The sequence below is a fragment of the Emydura macquarii genome, unplaced genomic scaffold, assembly GCF_026122565.2.
Source record: "Emydura macquarii macquarii isolate MOO-44397 ecotype Brisbane River unplaced genomic scaffold, CSIRO-AGI_Emac_v2 contig_3220, whole genome shotgun sequence".
NCBI lineage: Eukaryota > Metazoa > Chordata > Testudines > Chelidae > Emydura > Emydura macquarii.
Window position 1 is genome coordinate 2,048,040 of NW_027133357.1, and position 20,911 is coordinate 2,068,950.

Below are 20,911 nucleotides of genomic sequence, written 5' to 3' on the forward strand. Positions count from 1 at the left end.
CAGTACGAATAGAGGATTATGTTCTCAATAATGTAAAAACATTGACATACTTGAGCAGTACAGCCAGGATGGTGGAACAAGTCAGGATATTCCAAACAGAATCAATAAAGCCGAGAACTCCTTAGGAGCTTAAATACAGTCTGGAAACCATCAAAATATAACACCAAAACTAAACTCAAGATTTATCAGAGTTGTGTACTTTCAACACTATTTTATAGAGCAGAATGTTGTGGAATGGCAAAGAATGACATGTCCAAGCCATCCTCATTTCATACAACCTTCCATCACCAGAATAGCAATAAGATGGACATCGGAAGGCAAGCAGAAATGAGGCTACCCAAAAACAACATAGCAGGGAGCCATAGAAGCTGAGCTGAAAAACCTGGGGCACAGCTGGGGAACCATTGAAAGACTTGCCAGAAACAGACAGGAGTGGACGAGCCTCATCGCTGCCCTAAATGCCAGAGACATAATGGGGCACTAACTAACCAACCAACCTATCACGCTGCAAATTGAGTGTGCGCATCTGACATGACCTGGGCCAAAAAAATTTTCCATACAGTTCTGACTCATTTCTCCCCAGTCCCTGCACTGAGTCTGAGTCGGTGGAACGGGAGTCAGAGGGCCCAGGTTTCCTGGAGGGACTGTTACTGACCTGATTGGGGACACCAGATGAACAGGGAACTAGGTTAGGAAGGCTGGAGGCAGATGGCACATGGACAGAGCAGTGCACAGGGTTTAACAAAGTTACACTTGTTCAGCTTAAACTGCGTTCAGCCTTGCTCTTTGCAAATGAAACACTCTGTGCTGGGATAATGCGGGGAGCAGCGTTCTCCTCCCCTTCACCTTCAAGCCCTAAGCGAAGTGACGGAGCGAGTGTAGAACAAAGTGAATTCTTGCAGATGGTTCCCTGTTTGTTGTCACTCTCATTTATCCATCGGGGGAGATCTGTTGGCTGCATACACTGTGATTCACCTTGATTTGCTCGTCCTCGCTCTGCTTGGCACGATGGACAGCATTAGAAATCGCAGTCAGGCTTTGATTCAATGCAGTATATTCATGCGTTGCAGCGATGCAAAAACAGACAGGAGAACTTTCTAACATTCACAGTAAGCTCTTCTTTGGCGACAGGCCTGTACAGGCAGCCAGAGTCCCTGGGTTGGTCCCTGTGACTCTCAGAGCCCTGAGCTGGGCAGTTGTGGGCTTGTGAGGAATGGAGGGAAGGCCATGCAGGTTCCTCTTCATCCATGCGATGAGCTGAGGCCAGTGTGTGTCCTAATTCCCCGGGCTTTGCTCCACTCTGAGCCATGCAGGGGATGGGGAAATTGGCATTCTGTTTTAAGGACCCTAATACAAGGTTCAGTGCTGCCACAAGCGATCACAGTGGCATCAGTCAAGCTCTAACTTGCAAGCACCTGCCTGGTAACTGAAGTTCTTAGAGCAGGTGCAGCTGAGCCTCCAAGGGCAGCTGAGCCTGGTTCAACCCTGCCCAGGGCCCTGTGTGTCGTTTACATCCATGCCATCACAGTATGAAATGCACCCAAATCAGAACGGAAAGGTTTGCACCACTCTGGACACATCTACACTAGGGCAGCCTCGCACGCATTCCTGGAAGGCCGGACATTGCAGTACTTCCGGAAGCAGCGTGGGCCGGCCCCCACCGGCGTGACTTCTCATGCACAGGGCGTGTGAGGTCACGCCACATGGGGGGTGCCATTTTGAGGAGTGCACCGCCCCACCCCCGCTGGCGTGACCTCGCATGCACGGTATGTGTGACATCACACCACATGGGGGAGGGGAGGACATCATCTTTAAGAGCGCACTGCGCAGCCCCCACCAAGCATGACCTCGCACGCATGGTGCGTTCCAGGTCAAGCTGGAGGAGGAAGAGCAGCACTTTCTTTAAAATGATGTCCCCTGTCCAATACTGGACAAAACTGTGTCTGGTTTTGTCCTAGTACTGGATGGGGGAGAAACCATCCCAAAAGAGGACTGTCCAGTTCAAAACTGGACGAATGGCCTGCCCTGACTACACTGGAGCTGGAGGTATAAATTCCAGGTCAAGGAGAAATATCCGCGCTAGCTCTGATCAAGTTAGTGTGCTAAAAATAGCAGTGCAGCCACCGCAGTGCAAGCGGTGGGAGAGGTGAGCTGCCTGAGTGTGTTCCTAGTGTCTCAAATGAGATCGTACTCAGGGCAACTGGCCTCTTGCACCGCCACAGCTGTGATGCTATTTTTAGTGCACTAGCTTGATCAGAACTAGCGCAGCATGTCTCCTCTAGCTGGAAAATGCCTCTCCAGCTCAAAGTGTAAACGTATCCTGTAACTGACACACAAGATGCAAGGCTGATGAAAAGTCAGACCCCTGCAGCCTGAAAGCTGGAGCAGTTTGGGTATGTACCATAAATACTGTAGGAATGGCTTTTTGTAGGGGATATTAGTTTGGAAGTATCCTGTTTTTCCTGGATGTTGGGCAGATCCTGGTAGGCGCTCGGCTATCAGGCATAATGGGACATACACGGCAGTCAACACCAAAAAATTCCTGACCTGGTCCCCCTAGACTGTCTTTTGTGCGGGACCCAAATCCAGCATTACTGGCTTGTGCCCCACAGGTGAGATAGGTAGGGAACATGTAGTTTGAGAATCCTGATGGGATTCAGTTAGGCCAGGATATAGTACCGGCGTGATTATGTCAGTGAGGGAAGTGACTTTTTACCTCTATAAACACTGGTACAGCCCCTAGTGTGGACTAGTGTAAAGGTGCTCATCCTGTATGGGAATAATCTACGCTTTTATACCCATATAACTGCATCTGCCCCAGGGAAGCTGTCCAGCTTTAACTGAAACGGTAGAGTTAAAGTGATGTAACTTTTATGTGTAGACAAGATGCTTTTGAACTTCCCATTATTCCATCCAAGTTACCCTCACTAGGTGCTTTCTGCAAAACCATCATTTTCTTGCTCTTCTCATGTTATCTGCTGTCAGTACAGTAGGAACAGATTCATTTGCCAATTTATTCTTCAGCTGACTTGGCCCATCTGCTTTCAATTGCTCTATAAATGCTCTTCGTCTCACCCCTGCCTTTTCCTCCTCCTCTGGGCACATTCATTTCCATACAGGTGTAGTGAAATGTTGCTCTCCCATTTTAATTTTCAGGAGTAAGCAAATGCAACCGTCATATTTGCATTTTGCTTTTCCTGGACGCAGCGTCTCCCCCAGAATCCATCACATTGACAAGGCTTAAAGCACAGAACGGGTCACATTTCTGCTGATTTTTTCTCCCCATCATTTGTTGTTTATCCAACATTGTGCTTTTCCAACAATGATGCTAGTCAGGTCCAGCTCCACTCATTGATACTCTAAAAGAAAACACAAAATCAGTAGAGATGACAAGCTGAACGGTCACTGTGGACAAGAAAAGGAAGGACTGGTCAGTTTCTGCAATATGTGGGTTTTTTGTTTTTTTCTCTCGTATTTCTCTTCATCACGGTTGCTAGAATATTTCCATCAAAATTGTCAGCTGTACTGGTGATCAGTGACTTCTGGTACTCATGACTTCTGGTACTCCCAGCTGAGCTATCAGTAAACATAACAGCCTTTGTTCTCTATGTAGCTCACGAGAGTAATATAACACGATGTACTCCTGCCCTGGACATGCACAGAATTTGTATTGTTTGTGCTAGAATTGGTTTAAAAACTGATTTAGTTAAACCAGAGTAAACCCCAGTGTGGACACTCAAAATCCTGGAGTCCAAGTTTAGCTTGCGTCAGTAAAGGCAATGCAGCATCCGTGTGCAGTTCAGAACGAGGGAGCCGGATGTTGCTTGGTGTAAAGGTTTACACTGCAATTAGAAGTGTGATTGCAGCACATGTACAGTGACGGCTTGTGTATAGAGGGTGTTGGTGGGGGGGTGTGACTAAGTGTGAATCGTGAGCACAGCGAATCAATAGCAGGCTGCTATAGATGTGCTGTGCTCATGATTCGTATTGAGCAGCAACCACAGGGCATTCTTCTCCACTGGCCGCCCCTGCCTGCGTAGATCTACCCCAGCTAGCTTTAATCTAGCTGGTTTGAGTACCAAGAGCAGGGAAGCCATGCCAGCCCGGGCTTGCCCCTTGAGCACAGACCCAGAAATCCTGAAAAACAGCAGCACTGCTCCTCCGTCTGTAGACAAGGCCCAAGAGCATTTTCTCCCTTGGGATCTCAAAGAGCCTTGCCCCTTCTGTGCAGCAGAGATGGGGCATTCAGGGTTTAAAGTCAGAGAAAGCGGGCAAGCCCTTTCCCTCTCCACTGTTCTGTACACCAGGGAGCCAGGCGGGCCTTGGCCAGCCCACAAATCAGGCAGCTGCATCCCTCTGAGCTGCTGAGATGGCCGGGCTCTATGGCTTTAGTTTGCTTTTGCTAATGCTCAAACGCCTGAATAAAGAGTGGAAAGGAAAGCTCTTGTGTTTAAGATTAAACAGCCAGGAGCCTCCCTGTATCCAGTAGAGTGGGGGATGGCCATGCTGACATTCCTGATGCTGCTACGGCCTTGTCTATACTAGTAAGTTGTACTGTGTTAGCTCTACTGGTATAGCTGCAGGAGTATTACCATCCACCCCCACATCCTAGTGTGGATGCTTCATATTGGTAGAGCAGTTCAGTGTGGGAAGGGCATACGTACACTTGTATAAGGCACTGCATTCACAGTGGGGCTTGTACTGGAATAACAAGACTTTTACATTAAATCACACCCCAACTGACAGTTATCCCAGCAGAACTTTCACGTGTAGGTAAAAAACAGCAGGAGAAGTAAATGACTGAACAAGGAGCAATGCAGTGCGGGAAGTCTAGGTTGGATAACAGGAAAAAGATTTTCACCAGGAGGATGGTGAATCCCTGGAATGGGTTACCTAGGGAGGTGGTGGAATCTCCATCTTTAGAGGTTTTTAAGCTGCGGCTTGACAAAGCCCTGGCTGGGATGATTTAGCTGAGGCTAGTCCTGCTTTGAGCAGAGGGTTGGACTAGATGACCTCCTGAGGTCCCTTCCAACTCTAATCTTCTATGATTCTAAGAAGCATTGCATGTGTGTGAGCAGAGCCCTTTCCCGCCCTCGTCACCCACCATGATGAAACAAACAAGAACACGAACTGAAATGATGTTTAAGTGACTTGCCCATGGTCGCACAAGAAGCCTGAGGCCGCGCCTTGACTAGAAGCCAGCTGTGCCAATTCCTGGCCAGGTGTTTTAACTGCAAGTCACCCTCTTTGCAGCTTTCTCAGGCATGACAGAGTTCCGGTCACTACCGTATCTAGGATTGCCCCATTTATTAATAGCCCATATGGCCAGCTAACTGGAGCTGCTGGAATGCATCTAATTCAGAGGCCTACGTTTTGCTTCCTCATGTCTCTTTGGAGCTGAGAAGCACTAGCAGCTAGGGGGCTCCTGTGTTCTGTGGCATTGGGTGTGTCCTGGATAGCAGCAAAGATTCACGGCAGGTGGAGGCTGATGGGAGACTGTCTGTGAAGAACAGCAGCTTTCGTGACCCGCTGACTCCATCGCTTTTCTATCCCAGGCTGCGCAAGGAGGTCCATGCCCATTATTGGCCCAATAGAAAGATTCCCATTAACTTCAACAGGCTTTGAATCAGGCCTTAAAAAAAAAGGGGCGGGGGACGGGACGTGGCATTAACACAAAAGAAATAACACCTCTAATCGGATCGGTGGCCGTTTCTACTTCCCCATGGTGCTGACCTGACTGCTTGGGAGTTATTTTACCAGCTCATCCCCTTCGTTGTGTTCCTCCCACCACCAGTCACTCCACTGCGCCCCGTTCACCCCCCTGTATCTTGGGGGTCACTTACACTCGTGTGAGGTGGGCCTGCAGTGCTGCTGTTTGGATGCTTCTTTCTCAAAAGGGAGAGTTTGCTAAGTTTAGCTGAAAGCTCATGACTGATGCAGCACTCTGGGGAGGACGCTGTGCAGGAGACGGGTGCTTTGGACGCTTCCTTCCCAGCGGCTTCTCAGTCTTGCTGGTTTTACTGCTAGCCAGCCACTCTTCGGCCAGGTGCTGGTTCGGCTGGGCACTGAGAAATAGGGGGAATGGAGCTCTCAGTGTTTGGCATGATGGAGATGAAGAGCTGGATGTTGAGGAACATGGGAGAGAGGACCGAGTCTTGTGGGACTCCACAGGAGAGGAACAGGTGTCATCCTGAGAGGAAGGACCTGAGCCATTTCAGGGCATTTCCAAGCACTGCAGACAAGCTATTTGTCTGCTAGATTTTCAATAAGCTGGCTTAGAAGAGGGAGCCCAGACCCTGGTAGTTTGCAAAGTCTAAGGCGAGGTTTCCGCATGCCGTAGCATGGGTGGTAGATTCCACTCATCGGGGGTGTTGACGGTACTTTTGAGGCAGGGTCCCAGCTGTTCTCTGTTTTCCATACCTCCCAGGCATGCCTGGGGTCAGAGTCACAAGCGGGTGGCCCTGGTTGCTGTCAATACATCCACAACTCCTTGCATGAACGGGCTGAATGCTCGAGAGAAGGGTGCTGTGTGTCTGGTCGTGCTCTCGGTGGCCCATGAAGCTGTCCCTGATGTGACAGTTCTTCTTTACACAGTCAGAAGGCAGCAGGGGATGCTGGGCTCTGCAGCTGGGCTTATGCAGCGTTCTGTGGGTTGAGTCTTTTCGGCCTGTCTGCTGGAGGAGAATCTGGATCTCTTCCCACTCTTTTTGACAACAGTGTCCAGGGTTTGGAGCCATTTTTTGTGTCTGAGACTCTCTCTACCAGACTGTCGTTTCCATCCGTCCAGCTCAAGTTTTCTTCTTTCCCATGTTGTCTGTCATAGGTTTAGAAGGGCAACCCAGTGATTATAGATCCCCATCTGTGCCTGATCCACATGGGGTGGGAGTCTGTTACAGTCCCACCTGAGACTGCCCCTTTCCTCAAGCTCTAGCAGCGTATGCCTTTACCTCTGGGAGGGCCGGTTGTTAGCCATGAAGAGTGCTCTCACATAGGGGTATTTCATCCAGGATTTGAACTGCTGCTGCTCTCAGACATTGGACATGAGCTTCCTAGGCTCAGCGCCTGGCTCATTAGCTCTGGGGATCCCTGAGTCAATCGCTGGTTTGGGCCAAGATGGCAGCCGTCACATGAGCTCTCTGGGATAGGGGTTGTGGTTCCCTGAGTTATAGAGTGTAAGGCCAGAAGGGGCCCCCAGATCATCCAGTCTGTCTTCTTGTGTGTCACAGGACACCATCCCAACCCAGAACCCGCACATTAAACCACACAACTGAAATGAGACCAAAGCCTTACAACTCACAGGAGACTAGACTGTTGTGTGCCACCCCAGAGAATAGGAGGGTCTGAGGTGCGCCAGTGCCCGAGGCCCCCGCAATGGCAGGGAAATGATTATGTGAGAGAGACCCAGATGATCCTGGCAAGTGACCCGCACCCACACGTTGCAGAGGAAAGCAAAAAACCCCAAGGACACTGCCAATCTGACCTGGGGGGGAATTCCTTGTTGACCCCACACATATGGTGTTCAATTAGCCCCTGAGTATGTGAGTAAGAACCAGCCAGCCAATCACCTGAGAGAGTGAATGCTCAGTGCCACCTCAGAGCTTAGTGCTCCTCATCCTACGTCCCCTCCAACTGTGGCCATCCCGGATGCTTCAGAGGAAGGAGATTTAAAAAACCAAAATCAGAATACATTGCAGGGGGACATCCCTTCCTGACCACTGTAAGTGGCCGGTTGAAACCTTGAAGCATGAGCTTTTAGGAACATAAGACATAAACTGGAAGTGAGCCCCAAGGCTATGTGTATGTGGACAGCACTCAGCGACCATTGTGGGTACTGCCCCCATAGAAATAAATAACAGTGATAAATGAACAAGTTTACATTATGACTCTGGCGATAAGTGACCATCTTCAGTCTGTGAACAAGGAGCTGGGAATAAGTATCCAACTTCAGCCTCATCAACGTTTATCTTTTTTACAAGGTGTCCTTTAAACGCTTCCTAGAGAAACATCTGAGGTTTCACATTCTCCGCAGCTCTCATCCTCCATGTCTCTGTACAGTGGCCTCCAGGAGTCGGCAAGATCTGAAGCAAAGAGGCAAGGGAAAAAGGAACAGAAACCTAAACTACCAGAGATCAAAGCATTTTTGTCAGGGGGTTTTCAGTGAGATCAGCAGCCATTCTGGCTTTTGTTTCTCTGGAATCATAACTCACATAAGCTGCATTTCAGCTGTGCTTTCTATTCCCTACTCGCTTTCTCCAGCTTAATTTTCATTAGCTGAGTCCTCTCTTTATTAGAGAATTTTCACTGATTTCTTTACATGGGGATCTTGTTGAAATAAGATGTAACGTTGTAAGACTTTCTTTGTATCAGTGCATCACATCTGTTAGGGCTGGTTGAAAAATTATATCTATTTTCTACAACCAAAACATCAAAAGAAACAGAAAAAGTTTTTTTTCATGTGAAAATTTTCTCAGAAATTTGTTTTTTTGTCAAAAAATGGAAAGATTTCATTTTGATTTGATTTGAATTTAAATGAATTTTTTTTTGAGTAGTTTGGGGGGTATTTCCCCCCATCTCTCCCTCCTCTTCTTTTCTCACTGGAAAAGGGATGGGGAGACCCAAACCTGAAAACATTTTGTTTCAAATTAACTCCAACTGAAACTGAAAAATTCCAGATAACATGGAGATTTTCTGTGAAAATGTCCGTATTGCTTGAAAATACATTTTTTATGAGAAAAAATCTTTTTTGGATGAAAAATGTGTCTTCTGGCTCCATTAATGGTTTGCCCTGGAGAATGGAATCATTATAGATGCAAATGTCTCTGTCATCAGGGCCTCAGACACCAACTCTGACTTGAAATAAGAGGCCAATGCTGGAAAGGGAATCAGGCTAAGCTTTAAAGCAGACCTTGTTTTGAAAAAATACTGTAATTGTAACTTGAGTGTTGTGATGTTCAGTGTGAATCTCACATATCATGTTGATAGGTGGAGCTGAAAACCAAGGGAGAAGAAAAACCCATTAGCAAAATGATGAGATACTGGAGGGGAATGTAATAAAAGTGTAAATTCATAAATTTTAAGGCCAGAAGGGACATTACATCATCTAGGCTTGCTTCCTGCATAACACGGGCCATTAAATTTCACCCAGTTATCTCTGTATCGAGCCCAATAACTTGCATTTGGCTAAAGCATCTCTTCCAGAAAGGCTCCTGTCTGGATCTGAAGACATCAAGAGATGGAGAATCCACCATTTCCCTGGGGAGTTTGCTCCATGAGTTAATCACCTTCACAGTTAAATATTTGTCCCTGATTTCTCATTTGGATCTGTCTGGTTTTAACTTCCAGACATCTCTTTTTGTTATGCTTTTCTCCACTTCTAAACGTGAAGTATAACAATAATGAATGTATTTGCTATCAATGTTATTTTTCGAGTACCTGAACAAGTGCCAGGCAACACATAAAACCACAGTTCTGCCCTGAAGACTAACTTCAGCATGACATAAATGAAGGTAAAAATAGTCCTGGGGACGGATGGAGGACCGAGGAGGTTGAGGGTCCGTTCACACCCCGATGGCCCCTCACTTCTCATAGGCTCCATGGCTAGCGTTGAGTGTTGGGTGGGATTTCTACGAGGCGAAGGAAGTGGCGTAGAGATGGAAGAAGCATGGGGAAGAAGATGAAAGCGGTATCCAGGGGGCATTGGCAGAGCGGAGAGGGCTTGAGGAGATGACATAAAAAGATATTCATCGGTCTATCTGTCAGAGTTTTATGCTGCTGCCCTTCACCATAGGCTCTGGGCACTTTCCATATAAAACAGCCAAGTCCCTTCTGGAATCTCTGACACTTCTCTATTTTCAGGGTCAAAACTTGGGGTAGGATTTTTGCTTTTGATTTGTTTAGGTATTATTAATTTCCATTGTTTAACTTTTTTTATTTATCAGGATAAGTCGGGGATTCGGTAAAAGGGGGTATCAGTGTGGTGAATGTCATGGTGGAAAGACCTTTACGGCCCCAGCCTTGCGCATTAGCATCTCCAAAGTGACCTCACACTAGTGTTGTTCTAAGCCTCGTCCTGCCCTTCTCCTTGTGTTGCGGACACCTCCTGCCTCATCTTGCCTGAACGTGGATTGCGCGGTCCTCGGGAGGCGTGTTCACCTTTAGCTGTACTGTAACATGCCAGGCACAACCACAAAGCAATAATTGCAACAAAGGGCAGGGAAGTACACACACAAACACATGCACGCACATGCACACGCACCCACGCATACACATGCATGCATATGCAGTGCACACCCAGATACAGGAACACACACACACACACACATGCATGCTCTGATCCCATCTCAGACACTGGCCACTTCTGACATTTAAAAATGAAACGAAGAGCTCCGTATTCCCACCCCATAAGCACTGGCCATGGGCTGAGGAGAGGCATTGTCTGAGGGTCCTGATCCTGGGGTCTGTTCTCCACCAGTACAGTTTAGGAAGGGGAGTGGTATATGGCTCTTGAGACCCATAAAGCCTTTGGAACTGAATTGTGTGTGAGTGCAGAGACGGGGGAGCTGGCAGGATGGTGGGGGACGTGCAGATTTGTGGCTATTACAAATGCCATAGATAGATCAGGCAGGCTGTGTGGTGATCAGATGAGGAAGTTAGGGCAGGATGTGTGAGGGAGGTGTTGAAGGTGATGTGGGGGGGGGGATGTGATGGGGTAATGGCTGTATTCTGTGTGTGTGGTCAGGGGAGATGGCATATGAGGACTAAAAGGGATGTGGATGAGTGAGGGGGTGCAGGCAGGAGATGGTGTATGGTGGGGCATCTGCCTGGGACACAGGTAGTGTGTGTGGCTGGGGTCTTTGTGTTGTGGAACTGAATGTCTATGGAGAGGTGTGGAGGCCATGTGTGAGAGGTGTGTGGAGAGCTGTGTGTAACCAGGGAAGGAGGACACTGAGGGTGTCGTGAGTGGGATGTGGTGTAGGGAGGTTTTTGTTTAGCAAGCTGGGTGTGCTGTGTGTGGGTGGGGAAGTGGGCGTGCGGGCGGGGACAGTAGGAGGGTGTAGTGGAGTATAGATGGGGCTGAGAACGTAGGCTGTGGTGGGTGCTATTTATTTATTATTATTTTCATTACTGGAGCATGTAGGAACCCCCAGTCCTGGCCCAGCCCCCGTTGTGCCAGGCGTTGTACGAACACCGAACAAAACGACAGCTCCTGCCCCACGGAGTTTCCAAGTTAAGCATGAGCCAACAAGGCACCCGATGGCTACAGACAGAGGGGGGAGCACAAGGAATGGGGTTGGGTGTGTGTGTGTGTGTGAGAAGGGTGCATGTGTCCGTGTGTGCAGCACAGAGGAGCATAGGCGGATGGAGGCCCATCACTTCTCCTGCGCAGCGCTAGCTTGCACACGCCGTGGAGCCCCGAGGTCTCCTTGACCGTGGCACCTTTGCAGGGTGATTATCGTTTCCAGCAGGCTGAAGTGCTGTGGTGCAGGGTGAGGAAGGTGTCCAGCCCCATCCTCCCCCTGGCCAGAGAGGTGCAAACGCTGTCTCCAACCCGGCGAGACAGCCACGGGTTAGTGGAGAGCGAGAGAGACAACATGCAGCCGGAGGCGACAAAGCATCGCGCCCTTGCCCACCCCACCCTGGTCTAGACACGCTCTCCGCTGGGGTTCAGGTACACCCTGCCAGAGAGACATTCCCGCCCGCAGAGGGACACGGCTCTGCATCAGGGTCATGTGCTGAGCCCGTTCCAGCTGCCACTGAGCTCAGCAGCAGCCTGCACCCTCCACCTGGGACAAGGCCCAGAAAACCCACGGTCTAATGCCCACCAGGGCTAGGAAGGGGGCTCCCGGGGGCTCGCTCCTCGCCCTGAGGTTTTAGGCAGGTCCTTGTGAGAGGGAGAAATCTGCTAGTTATAATTCCCCCTTCCCTCTGAGCCTGGCACCGCTGGACTCAGGCTGGCGAAGGCGCTGGCCTGCACAGATGGAGGATTACGAGCCGTAGTCCCAGTGGCAGTTTTTAGACATCTGTGAAATATGTGGTGTGTACAGGGTATGTCCCACCCCGTGGCCCCTGAGGGGTTCCCCAGCCCAGCCCCCAACCCAGCCCACAGCTTCTAAAAGGGATCCCAGCTCTCTATTCCAGCTTCCCTCCCCCCCACGGGTTCTCTATCACAGTCCCCAGGCCTTCAAGGGTCTGCCCATCCCCAAGAGTGGTCTCTAGTCCTAGGGGTTCCTTATCCCCATCTGGAAGCTCTGCATCACTCTGAGTGAGGAATATCCCCCTTTTCCCTGCTCTGTCCAAATTCACAGGACCTCTCCGAATAGAGAGCTGAAGCTCCCCTGTGCTTGCCGCCAGCCAGCCCTTCCTTTCCTCCCCTAATCCCTGCTCCCCTGCCTCACTGTTCCTGGAGCCTAATGCCATGGTGCCTTTCTCTTGAGTCACCCGCTGCTTCCCAGAAGCTGCTCCCTTCCCGGAGTATAAATCACCGATTAAAGCATGTGCTCAGCTCACAAAGGAAACAACGAGCAATTCTCAGGCCTGCCATCCTTCCCCTGGGAGCCAGCCCACCCCTCTGGTTGATGGGAATCATTTCCCAGACAGGAGGTGGTTAGCAGTGGAAACAAATGGGGATTGACTGCAACAAACCTTTCTCTGATGATAGCTACACCAGAGACTTGGTTTATGGTTACTGAATAATTTCTGCTCTCTGTGCTCTGATGAGCAGTGCTCTGATGAGATTAGCAGCCTCTCCTTTCACACTTCCCTTCTCACACTGCTCTGGGAGGGGCATGACACACTTCCTTAAATTCACTGCACCCTCTGCACCCGGCCGATTAGGACAGCAAAAGTCCAGAGGGCTGAAGTTCAAGGTGACCTGGAATGGGGAAAGATTGGGTTTGTGCCCTTACTTGGCTTTCTAGTGTGTTAAAACCCCCTGAAATGATGGGGCGGTACGGTTCCTTTTGGTTTGGTTTTTGCATCAAGCTACAGGGCTTGTCTATCCAGTTTTTCCTGGCAGACTATGGATGACTGGAGACCAGGCAGGATTATGATACCACAAGCATCAAAGAAGTGAAACCAGCAATGGGCGAGGAAGAGGGTTAGTCAGACTGCTACTTTTTGGTTTGTTTGTGGTAACACCTATTTAATTAAAATGCTCAACAAACAGTTGGTAGGAAGATGTTCTTTGTTAAAGTTTCAACACGTCCATCCCTCCAGTTAAGCGCTGATAAAATTTTTGCTTCTGATCTCCAGACCCTCCTAGGAGACCTTCCGCAAAAGCAAAGAAGACAAGACCCGCTGTTCTGATGGTTAAACTTTTTTCGGGCAGTGAAATAAAACCTTTCAGGCTTCATTTATTGGTCATAAAGATATTTTTAAAAGGGGAACAATCCCAGCATGTTTTCCTGTGGCGGGTGTGCACACTGGAGATCTGACCAAACAGATCTGGTGGGAGCCCAGCATTGCAGAGCACCACTTGAGACTAAACAACGCTCTCTGTCTCTCCTACCCGTTAGGCCTAAGAGAAAGCAGGCTTGGTCCTCGGGAACTGACACATTAGGAAATGAAAAAGCCTTTGGCCAGAAGCTTGTCCTCCCATCATCAGGGGTGATCGATTTTTCCTCCAGCCTCCAGCTGGCAGGGGAGGAAGCTTTTTGCTGATTGCTTCCTCGGTGTCCGGACTCTTTTCTGTGGGGCTCCCCGAGTCACACACAGCCAGCTGAGCCGTGTTGGCTGCCACTCCATGTCAGCTGAACGCAGTTGTACGGAGCTAGAGATCTCTCTTCTGCAGAGTCCCAGAAAGCCATAAAGTCATTATGCTGTGACACACTGACTTTCCCATGGCATTGTCATAACTCAGTGTCATCCGATGTCTATGTCACACTGTGATGCAAAACAACATCAGGCTGTCAGGCTGTGGCTACAATCCTGGCCCTTAAAAATCCCTCCTGACCTGCATGAAGGGAATGAATTTGTCACAGGAACTCAGGGCCTGATTCTCCCCTGCCCTGCACCTTGTGTGTCATTTGCACCTGTGCAAGGTGATTGCGAAATGCTCCCACAGGTGGGCGTGAAGCGTTCTGCTTCCAGCCACTGCTGACATGGCCAGGCTGTGAACAGGTGACCTAGAGGTGAATGGTCCATAGCAATTCTCTGACCTCCCCCCCCCCTTTGAGTCTCTGGCTCTGCTCTGCCCAATCTCATAGAGTTGAGCCCAGTCCTGGTCTAATTTACCCCTGTAAATCAGGAGTAATTCCCCTGAGGTCAATGTAAAAGTGCTTTGAGACCAGATTCAGTCCCCATCCCTTTTTCTGCCCCCCTAAAATCTCACTCCTGTAGTACAGGAGCCTTCTCCTTTGCTGCCTCTGACCAGCCTTGCCCGTGCCTCTCCGCCTCATTGTTTCTCCGAGCTGTGATTCCACCTGTGTCTAAAGCCTGGCCGTGTTTTCTGTCTCTTCCATAGTTATAAGAACGTGGTGACCCCCAAACGAGCGGCTCTGGCCATCGCTTGCTGCTGGATTGTTTCCCTCCTCGTGGGGTTGACCCCCATGTTTGGCTGGAACAACCTGAACAAGATGAGGACTCAGGAGGCGAATGCCAGCCACACGCCGTTTGTCATCCGCTGCCAGTTTGAGAACGTCATCAGCATGGAGTACATGGTCTATTTCAACTTCTTCATCTGGGTGCTGCCTCCCCTGCTGCTGATGCTCATCATCTACCTGGAGGTCTTCAACCTGATCCGCAAGCAGCTCAACAAGAAGGTCTCATCCAACTCATCGGAGCCTCAAAAATATTACGGGAAGGAGCTGAAGATCGCCAAGTCCTTAGCGCTGGTCCTCTTCCTGTTTGCACTGAGCTGGCTCCCGCTGCATACACTGAACTGCATCACCTTGTTCTGCCCGTCCTGCCGGACCCCCAGCATCCTGACATACATCGCTATCTTCCTGACTCACGGCAACTCAGCCATGAACCCGATCGTTTACGCCTTCCGGATCAAAAAATTCAGGACCACGTTCCTGCAAATCTGGCATCAGTACATCTGCTGTGAAACCGACAAGAACGTTAACAACCTGGACAACACCGAGCTAGGCAACTGGCCGGTAGAGAGAGCAGGGACGGTCCCAGACGTGCCCTACAATGATTTACAAAAGACCCTTTAATGTCCAAAGAGCCAACTTGGCTTCACCTTCCCCCCTCCCTCTCCTTCTCATGCACACAATTGTAAATGACTGGTATGGGGAGGCAGCAGCAAGGACCCAGAAGACCTGAGATGGTCAGACCAAGCAGACATTTGCCTGAGCTAACCTAGGGCATTATTTATTCACAACCATTGTACTGTTCTGATATTGTAGCCTGCACTGTTTTTTTCTTTTCTTTTTTTAGGGCGAAGTGTATCTAGGTATTTAAAGGGGAATTGTACAGACAAGAATGTGATTTATCTTTAACTCAAATTAAAAAAAAAAAAAAGACAGCAGCTCTGCAGCATTACGGATGGGCTTTCCCTCCTGGGATCTCACTGTGGTACTCGCTCTTAGAGCTGGGACCGCCAGAGGCTGCCCAAATCCAAAAGGGGGATGAGACGGGAGGGGAGCACGGAGCAGGATAATGTGGAAGTGGCTCGAGGTTGTAAATGTCCCCATGTCCTTCTGCCTTACATATCCCATAAGGGCTTCTGTGATGCAGCCCCTCCCATCCCCCAAGGAGAAGCGAGTGGTGCATCATGGGAGATGTAGTCCTACCAGGGAGCCCAGCCTATAATGGAGAATGGGAGCATAACGCACCCAAGCTATTACTCCCATGAGGCACTGTTTTTAATAGAAAGATTTCAAAATTTTGCCACATTATTTTGCTGAAAAGTTAATTTTCTGTGGGAATAAAACCCTTATTTTCTGACCAGGTCTAGTTAAATGACATGGGGGCTAAGTTGCCCTAGTCTAGCAGGCCAGGTGTCCGGTTTTGAGCCGGACAGTCCTATTCTTGGAAAGGTTTGTCCCTGTCCAGTACTGGATGTAGCTCTGTCCCCACCAGCATGACCTCACATCCTCACATGCACAGTGTGTGCAAGGTCACGATGATACATGTGGGGTCATGGCAGTGGGGAGGGCCCATGCCATTCTGGAAGTACCAGAACGTCTGGTATTCTGGGGATGCGTCAGTGGCCACCCTAATCCTGTCTACACTATAGCTTCCCCTGGTGGAACTGGAGCACCTGAAACTTCCAATGCAGCTGGGGATTCTGGAGATGAGTCCATGGGGGCTACAACTAGGTGACCTCTCACTGAACCACAACCTGCTTCTAAACAGGGTCCCGAAGTGGAGCCTAGACCGGCCCTTAACCGTGTTTCGCTGTCAGGCTAAGACATGGCCTGACAGGACACAGGACTGCTTTTTGCTGCAGCTTCTCTCACTCATGCCTTGGTCTGAGTGCTGAGCCGGAGACATACCTGAGGAAAGCGAGGCTGGCTTCTTCAGGTTCATAAGCCTGAGTCGGTTGCACTGGAAACTCTGAAGCCAGATGGCACCCGTATGTAGATGCACTGATGGTGTAAATACATAGACAGCCTTAGCCAGCGCAGCCAGGTCAAGGACATAAGGAGCCATGATCTGTGGTCTGTCAGGTATTCAGGTTGCCCTTTAGTGACGCTGGCCAGAGCAGAAGCCATCTTCCCCATACTCCATTGCAATAGAGGCTTGGATCATGATGGCTGCAGCCTCTTGGTTCACATGCTTTGAATTGTGAGTCGCTGATCTGAGCTCTGAGCTCCCCTAGACAGTCTCCTTTCTGGGCTGTCCACCACACCCTCATCTGTTTTATGGGAAGGCAGGAGTCTGACTAGCTCAGACAGGGCTCTTAGGGCCATTCTGGAGTAAAGACCATGGCTTCGTACACATTTCTCGGGAAACTGGGCAGCGGTTGACAGGAGTTACGCAGAGTAGCTTGCGTAACTCCTGTCGCCTTCCTAACTTCCCTTTAGCGAACCATCTCCACTGTGCTGTGCCGATGGGAAATGTGTTCCTGTCGACGCAGCGCTGCGCCTTTTGAGGAGGTGGTTTAATTGAACCGACTTCCAGATCAATTGAGTGGGTCTTCACTGCCACTCAATTGATCTGGATAGATCAATTGGACGGCAGCAAATTCACTGCCATCAGTGTGTACCTACCCCATTTATCAGATGGAAACCCTTTTCCCAGACTCCAAACACTTCTCCCCAGAACCACACCCCGGTTTTGGTTTCTGGTGGTTTGTTGAAAAATCTGTAAAATTTCAACCATAATGAGAATTTTTTCACAAAGTCTCATGTTGGTTGAGAAGCCATTTTTCATCTAAAAAAAAGTGCAGTGATGAAAACACTTTGGCCAGCTGAAAGAGGAATGTCTCCTGCTTCAAACTGTGGCCCAGGGATTCCTGGCTCTAGAGCAAAATTTATTCTGAGACTGAAGTAAATGAAGAAAAAAAAGGGTTAATGAGGCTGTGCTCAAGGCAGCAGAGAGACAAGGGAGAGGTAGTATCTTGTATTGGAACAACTTCCCTTGGTGAGAGAGAGACAAGCTTTTGAGCAACACGGAGTTATTTCGGTGTCTAGGAAGGAACTTCACGAAGGAGATTCCTTTTCATCCCACATCTCTGAACCAAAGATGAGTCCCTCAAACTGTCTTGGATAGAAGCACATGTTCTATGACCCATCTTTAAGAGTATCATGCCTGAGCTCAAAAAACCAATGCATGAGTAAAGCCATTAAGGGCAGCTGCTGTTGCACTGGTTTCATTCTGACCCCCTTTCTCATACTCTTCATGCAGTTGACTTACCGGTTACCAGTTACAAACAACCAGATCGTGTACAGTCCACAGACTAGCTAGGGCAGTATTTTCCCAATTGTGGTGATACGCCCCTCACGGGAAGTGTGTGACCAACTAGCCGAAGGGCGAAGACAGACACCGTCATTATGCCTCCAGAGTCACAGTGCTTCACTATTATGAGTGCACAGCAAATCTTCAAAATGTGAAGCGAGGTTAACCAAGGGCTTGTCTACACTTAAAATGCTATAGCGGCACAGCTATGCTGCTGTAGTGCTACGGTGTAGACATTTCCTATGCCGACAGGAGGGGGTCTCCCAACAGCATAGGTACTCCACCTCCCCAAGAGGCAGTAGCTAGGATATTGGAAGAAATCTTTTATCACCTTAGCATTCTCTGCACCGTGACGTAGGTCAATTTAACTATGCCGCTCAGGGGTGTGGATTTTTCACAGCCAAGGGACATAGTTGTGCTGACCTAATTGTCTAGTGTAGACCAGCCCCAAGACACAGCTGTCTGCCTGAGTTTGCAGTGTGCCTGAAATGATAGCCCTGAGATGTGAGTTGCCCTGTTCATTTCAGTGGGCGTTGATTCAGGTGTCAATGGCGATACATTAAATAAAAACATTGTTAACTATTTCAGTGCTCATCAAAACGTGTAAGAAAGGAGAAGCATGTCATGTGGTGAACACCTGCACCGGCTTTATGGGTATGGCCTATAACAACACATGGCAGCAGGGTGGATGGAATTGAGATTGGTTTCATTTTCATGAAGGGGGCTTCATCTTCAAAAGACTGAGTTGAGGAGGGTGGGGAATATGTGGGCTCAGCTATGGGACCTGCATAAAATCTTTGAGCCAGAGTCTTCTGAACCTGTGTTAATATTCTGGTATTGGATGATACTCGGCAAAATACTTTAAAAACACAAAAAACATGAGAAACAGCCAGAAACCCAGCAAAATGAAGAATACAGCCCTTCCCTTCACTAGATCCTCAGTGAGTGGGAGAGGCATAGATCCCCTCGGACAGATGGACGGGGACATCGGCCTGGTCAGTGTTTGTACTCAAAGGTAGGCATATCACGTTCATGCTCAGAAACACAAGCTTCTGTCTGTGATCTGGGTGATGGTATATCCGCATCCGCACTGTGCACCCACTCACAGGGCATGTGAGTAACAGCAGGTGGGAGGGGCCGGCACTGCTCATGAGTGTGATTTTTCTAGTCTGACACAATAGGAAACACTACACACTGAAGCACATGGCCTGGCAGCTGAGTCACGGTGGGTGGCCTGTTAAGTGCAGGCCAAACCAGAAGGGACTGATTTCTAGAGTCCTGCCCCTCCTCAAGCATGGTGGGTCCTGGCTGCTCCACCAGCAGGCCCCCACCCACCGCAGCCAGACAGAAGGAGTTCAACGAGGAGGCTGCCTCCTTGCTGAGTTCCCATCCCCCTGGCTGCAGCAGGGAAAGCGCATGCATCCTATAGCCCCGTGCACTCCATCTAAGTCCTCAGGCAGTGGTCCATTCTGCAGCCAGTGGGAGGGGAGCGGCAGGCCACTTTGAAAGACCCCACGGGCCACAGGTTGGGCACCACTGAAATAGCCAGACCCAGCTTGCACACAAAGTGTGCGGCTTTGTCTGCTGCCTTGGACGGCTGTGGTGTAGCCTCGTTGCATCCACATGGAGCTGGGCACTCCACCTCTTCCCCGGTGCCTGGGGCCGGAATCCACTTGTGGGGAATGAAATAGCCCTTTCACCTGCTGCTCACTGCAGGGGGCTAGGGGACAGTCACTTGTTGGCTGTTGGTTTCCTGGGTTGTACGTGCCTGTGGCATCTGTGTAAAGCTCTGGGGCGGGATTTCCATGGCTGAGAGGGGACCCTGCTGGGTGCTGTGTCTGGGATGGGGGAAGGAGGGCAGCAGTTTATGATTGGAGGGGGTAGGATTGGGAGTTTGTTGAGCTTGAGCAGCCAAAGTGCTGGGCCCTCTGCAGCAGCAGCTCCTGCTCCCCACCCCGACACAGAGAGATGATTCCCAAAACAGCCCCTCCCAACTGCTCGCACACTCAGTCCCTGCAGGAATCTGGGACAGCCAGGTACAGCGTGTGCCTTAGTGCTGAACCTCTTCTGCACTGTCCCTGTCCTCGCCACTGCGCCGGGTCCTCATGCAGGTGTGCAGCCAAGAGGTTCCCCTGGCACAGCCCATGCACAGATCTGTGCCAATTGCTGGCCTTGCACTCAAGGGAACCCTGGGACTGGCCACAAGGGGCTGGGAGGAGGTGGTGCCATGCTCCCTCCACCAGCCTGCAGAGCATACAAGCCACACCCTACATGGCAGCCCCCCTACGTGCTGGGCCCCTGCAGGAATTACTCATCCAGTGTTGTGCAACTAGGTACCTTAGCTGGTGATTGTGCATCGCTGGTACCAACAATCACCAGAAAGACAGCTCCATCTTCAGATTATAGATTATAAAGACTGAAAGGGACCCCTGTGATCATCTAGTCTGACCTGCATAACACAGGCCAGACAATGTCCCTGAATTAATCCCTGTTTGAACTAGAGCAGATCTTTTAGAAATATAGAAATACAATTTCTAGTGATGGAGAATCCACCAGAGCCCTTGGTAAATTGTTCCAATGGTTAATTCCCCACACTCTTAAAAATTGGAGCCTGATTTGTAGTATAAATTTCTCTGGCTTCAACTTCCAGCCATTGGATCTTGTTATACTTTTGTCTCCTAGGTTGAAGCGCTCAGTAGCAAATTTCTGCTCCCCGTGCAGAGACTTATAAACAATGCTCAAATTACCCCGTAGCCTTCTCTTTGTTAGACTCAATAGATCGAGTGCCTTGAGCTGATCACCCTAAGGCAGGTTTTCTAATCCTTTAACCCTGCTTATGGCTTTTCTCTGGACCCTTTCCAATTTTTCAAAATCCTTGAACTGTGGACACCACAACTGGACACAGGATTCCAGCAGTGGTCACAGCAGCACCAAATACAGAGGTAAAATAACCTCTCTACTCCTGCTCAAGATTCCCCTCTTTATGCATCCCAGGCTCACATTAACCCTGTTAGCCACAGTATCACCTATCCACCATGTCCCACAAGTCCTTTTCAGAGTTGCC

The 20,911-nt window shown here is 49.5% G+C and overlaps 1 protein-coding gene across 2 annotated transcripts in view; it reads left to right on the top strand.

Annotated features, from left to right (window-relative positions):
• Window positions 1-15,424, top strand: part of ADORA1 (adenosine A1 receptor) — a 54,519-nt gene extending 39,095 nt beyond the window's left edge. For both annotated transcript variants that reach the window (XM_067531498.1, XM_067531499.1), the window contains exon 3: window positions 14,462-15,424. In XM_067531498.1, coding sequence (XP_067387599.1) covers window positions 14,462-15,158 — 697 coding nt within the window. In that variant the 3' untranslated portion in view covers window positions 15,159-15,424. The remainder of the gene's footprint in view (window positions 1-14,461) is intronic.
• The last annotated feature ends 5,487 nt before the right edge of the window (window positions 15,425-20,911 follow it).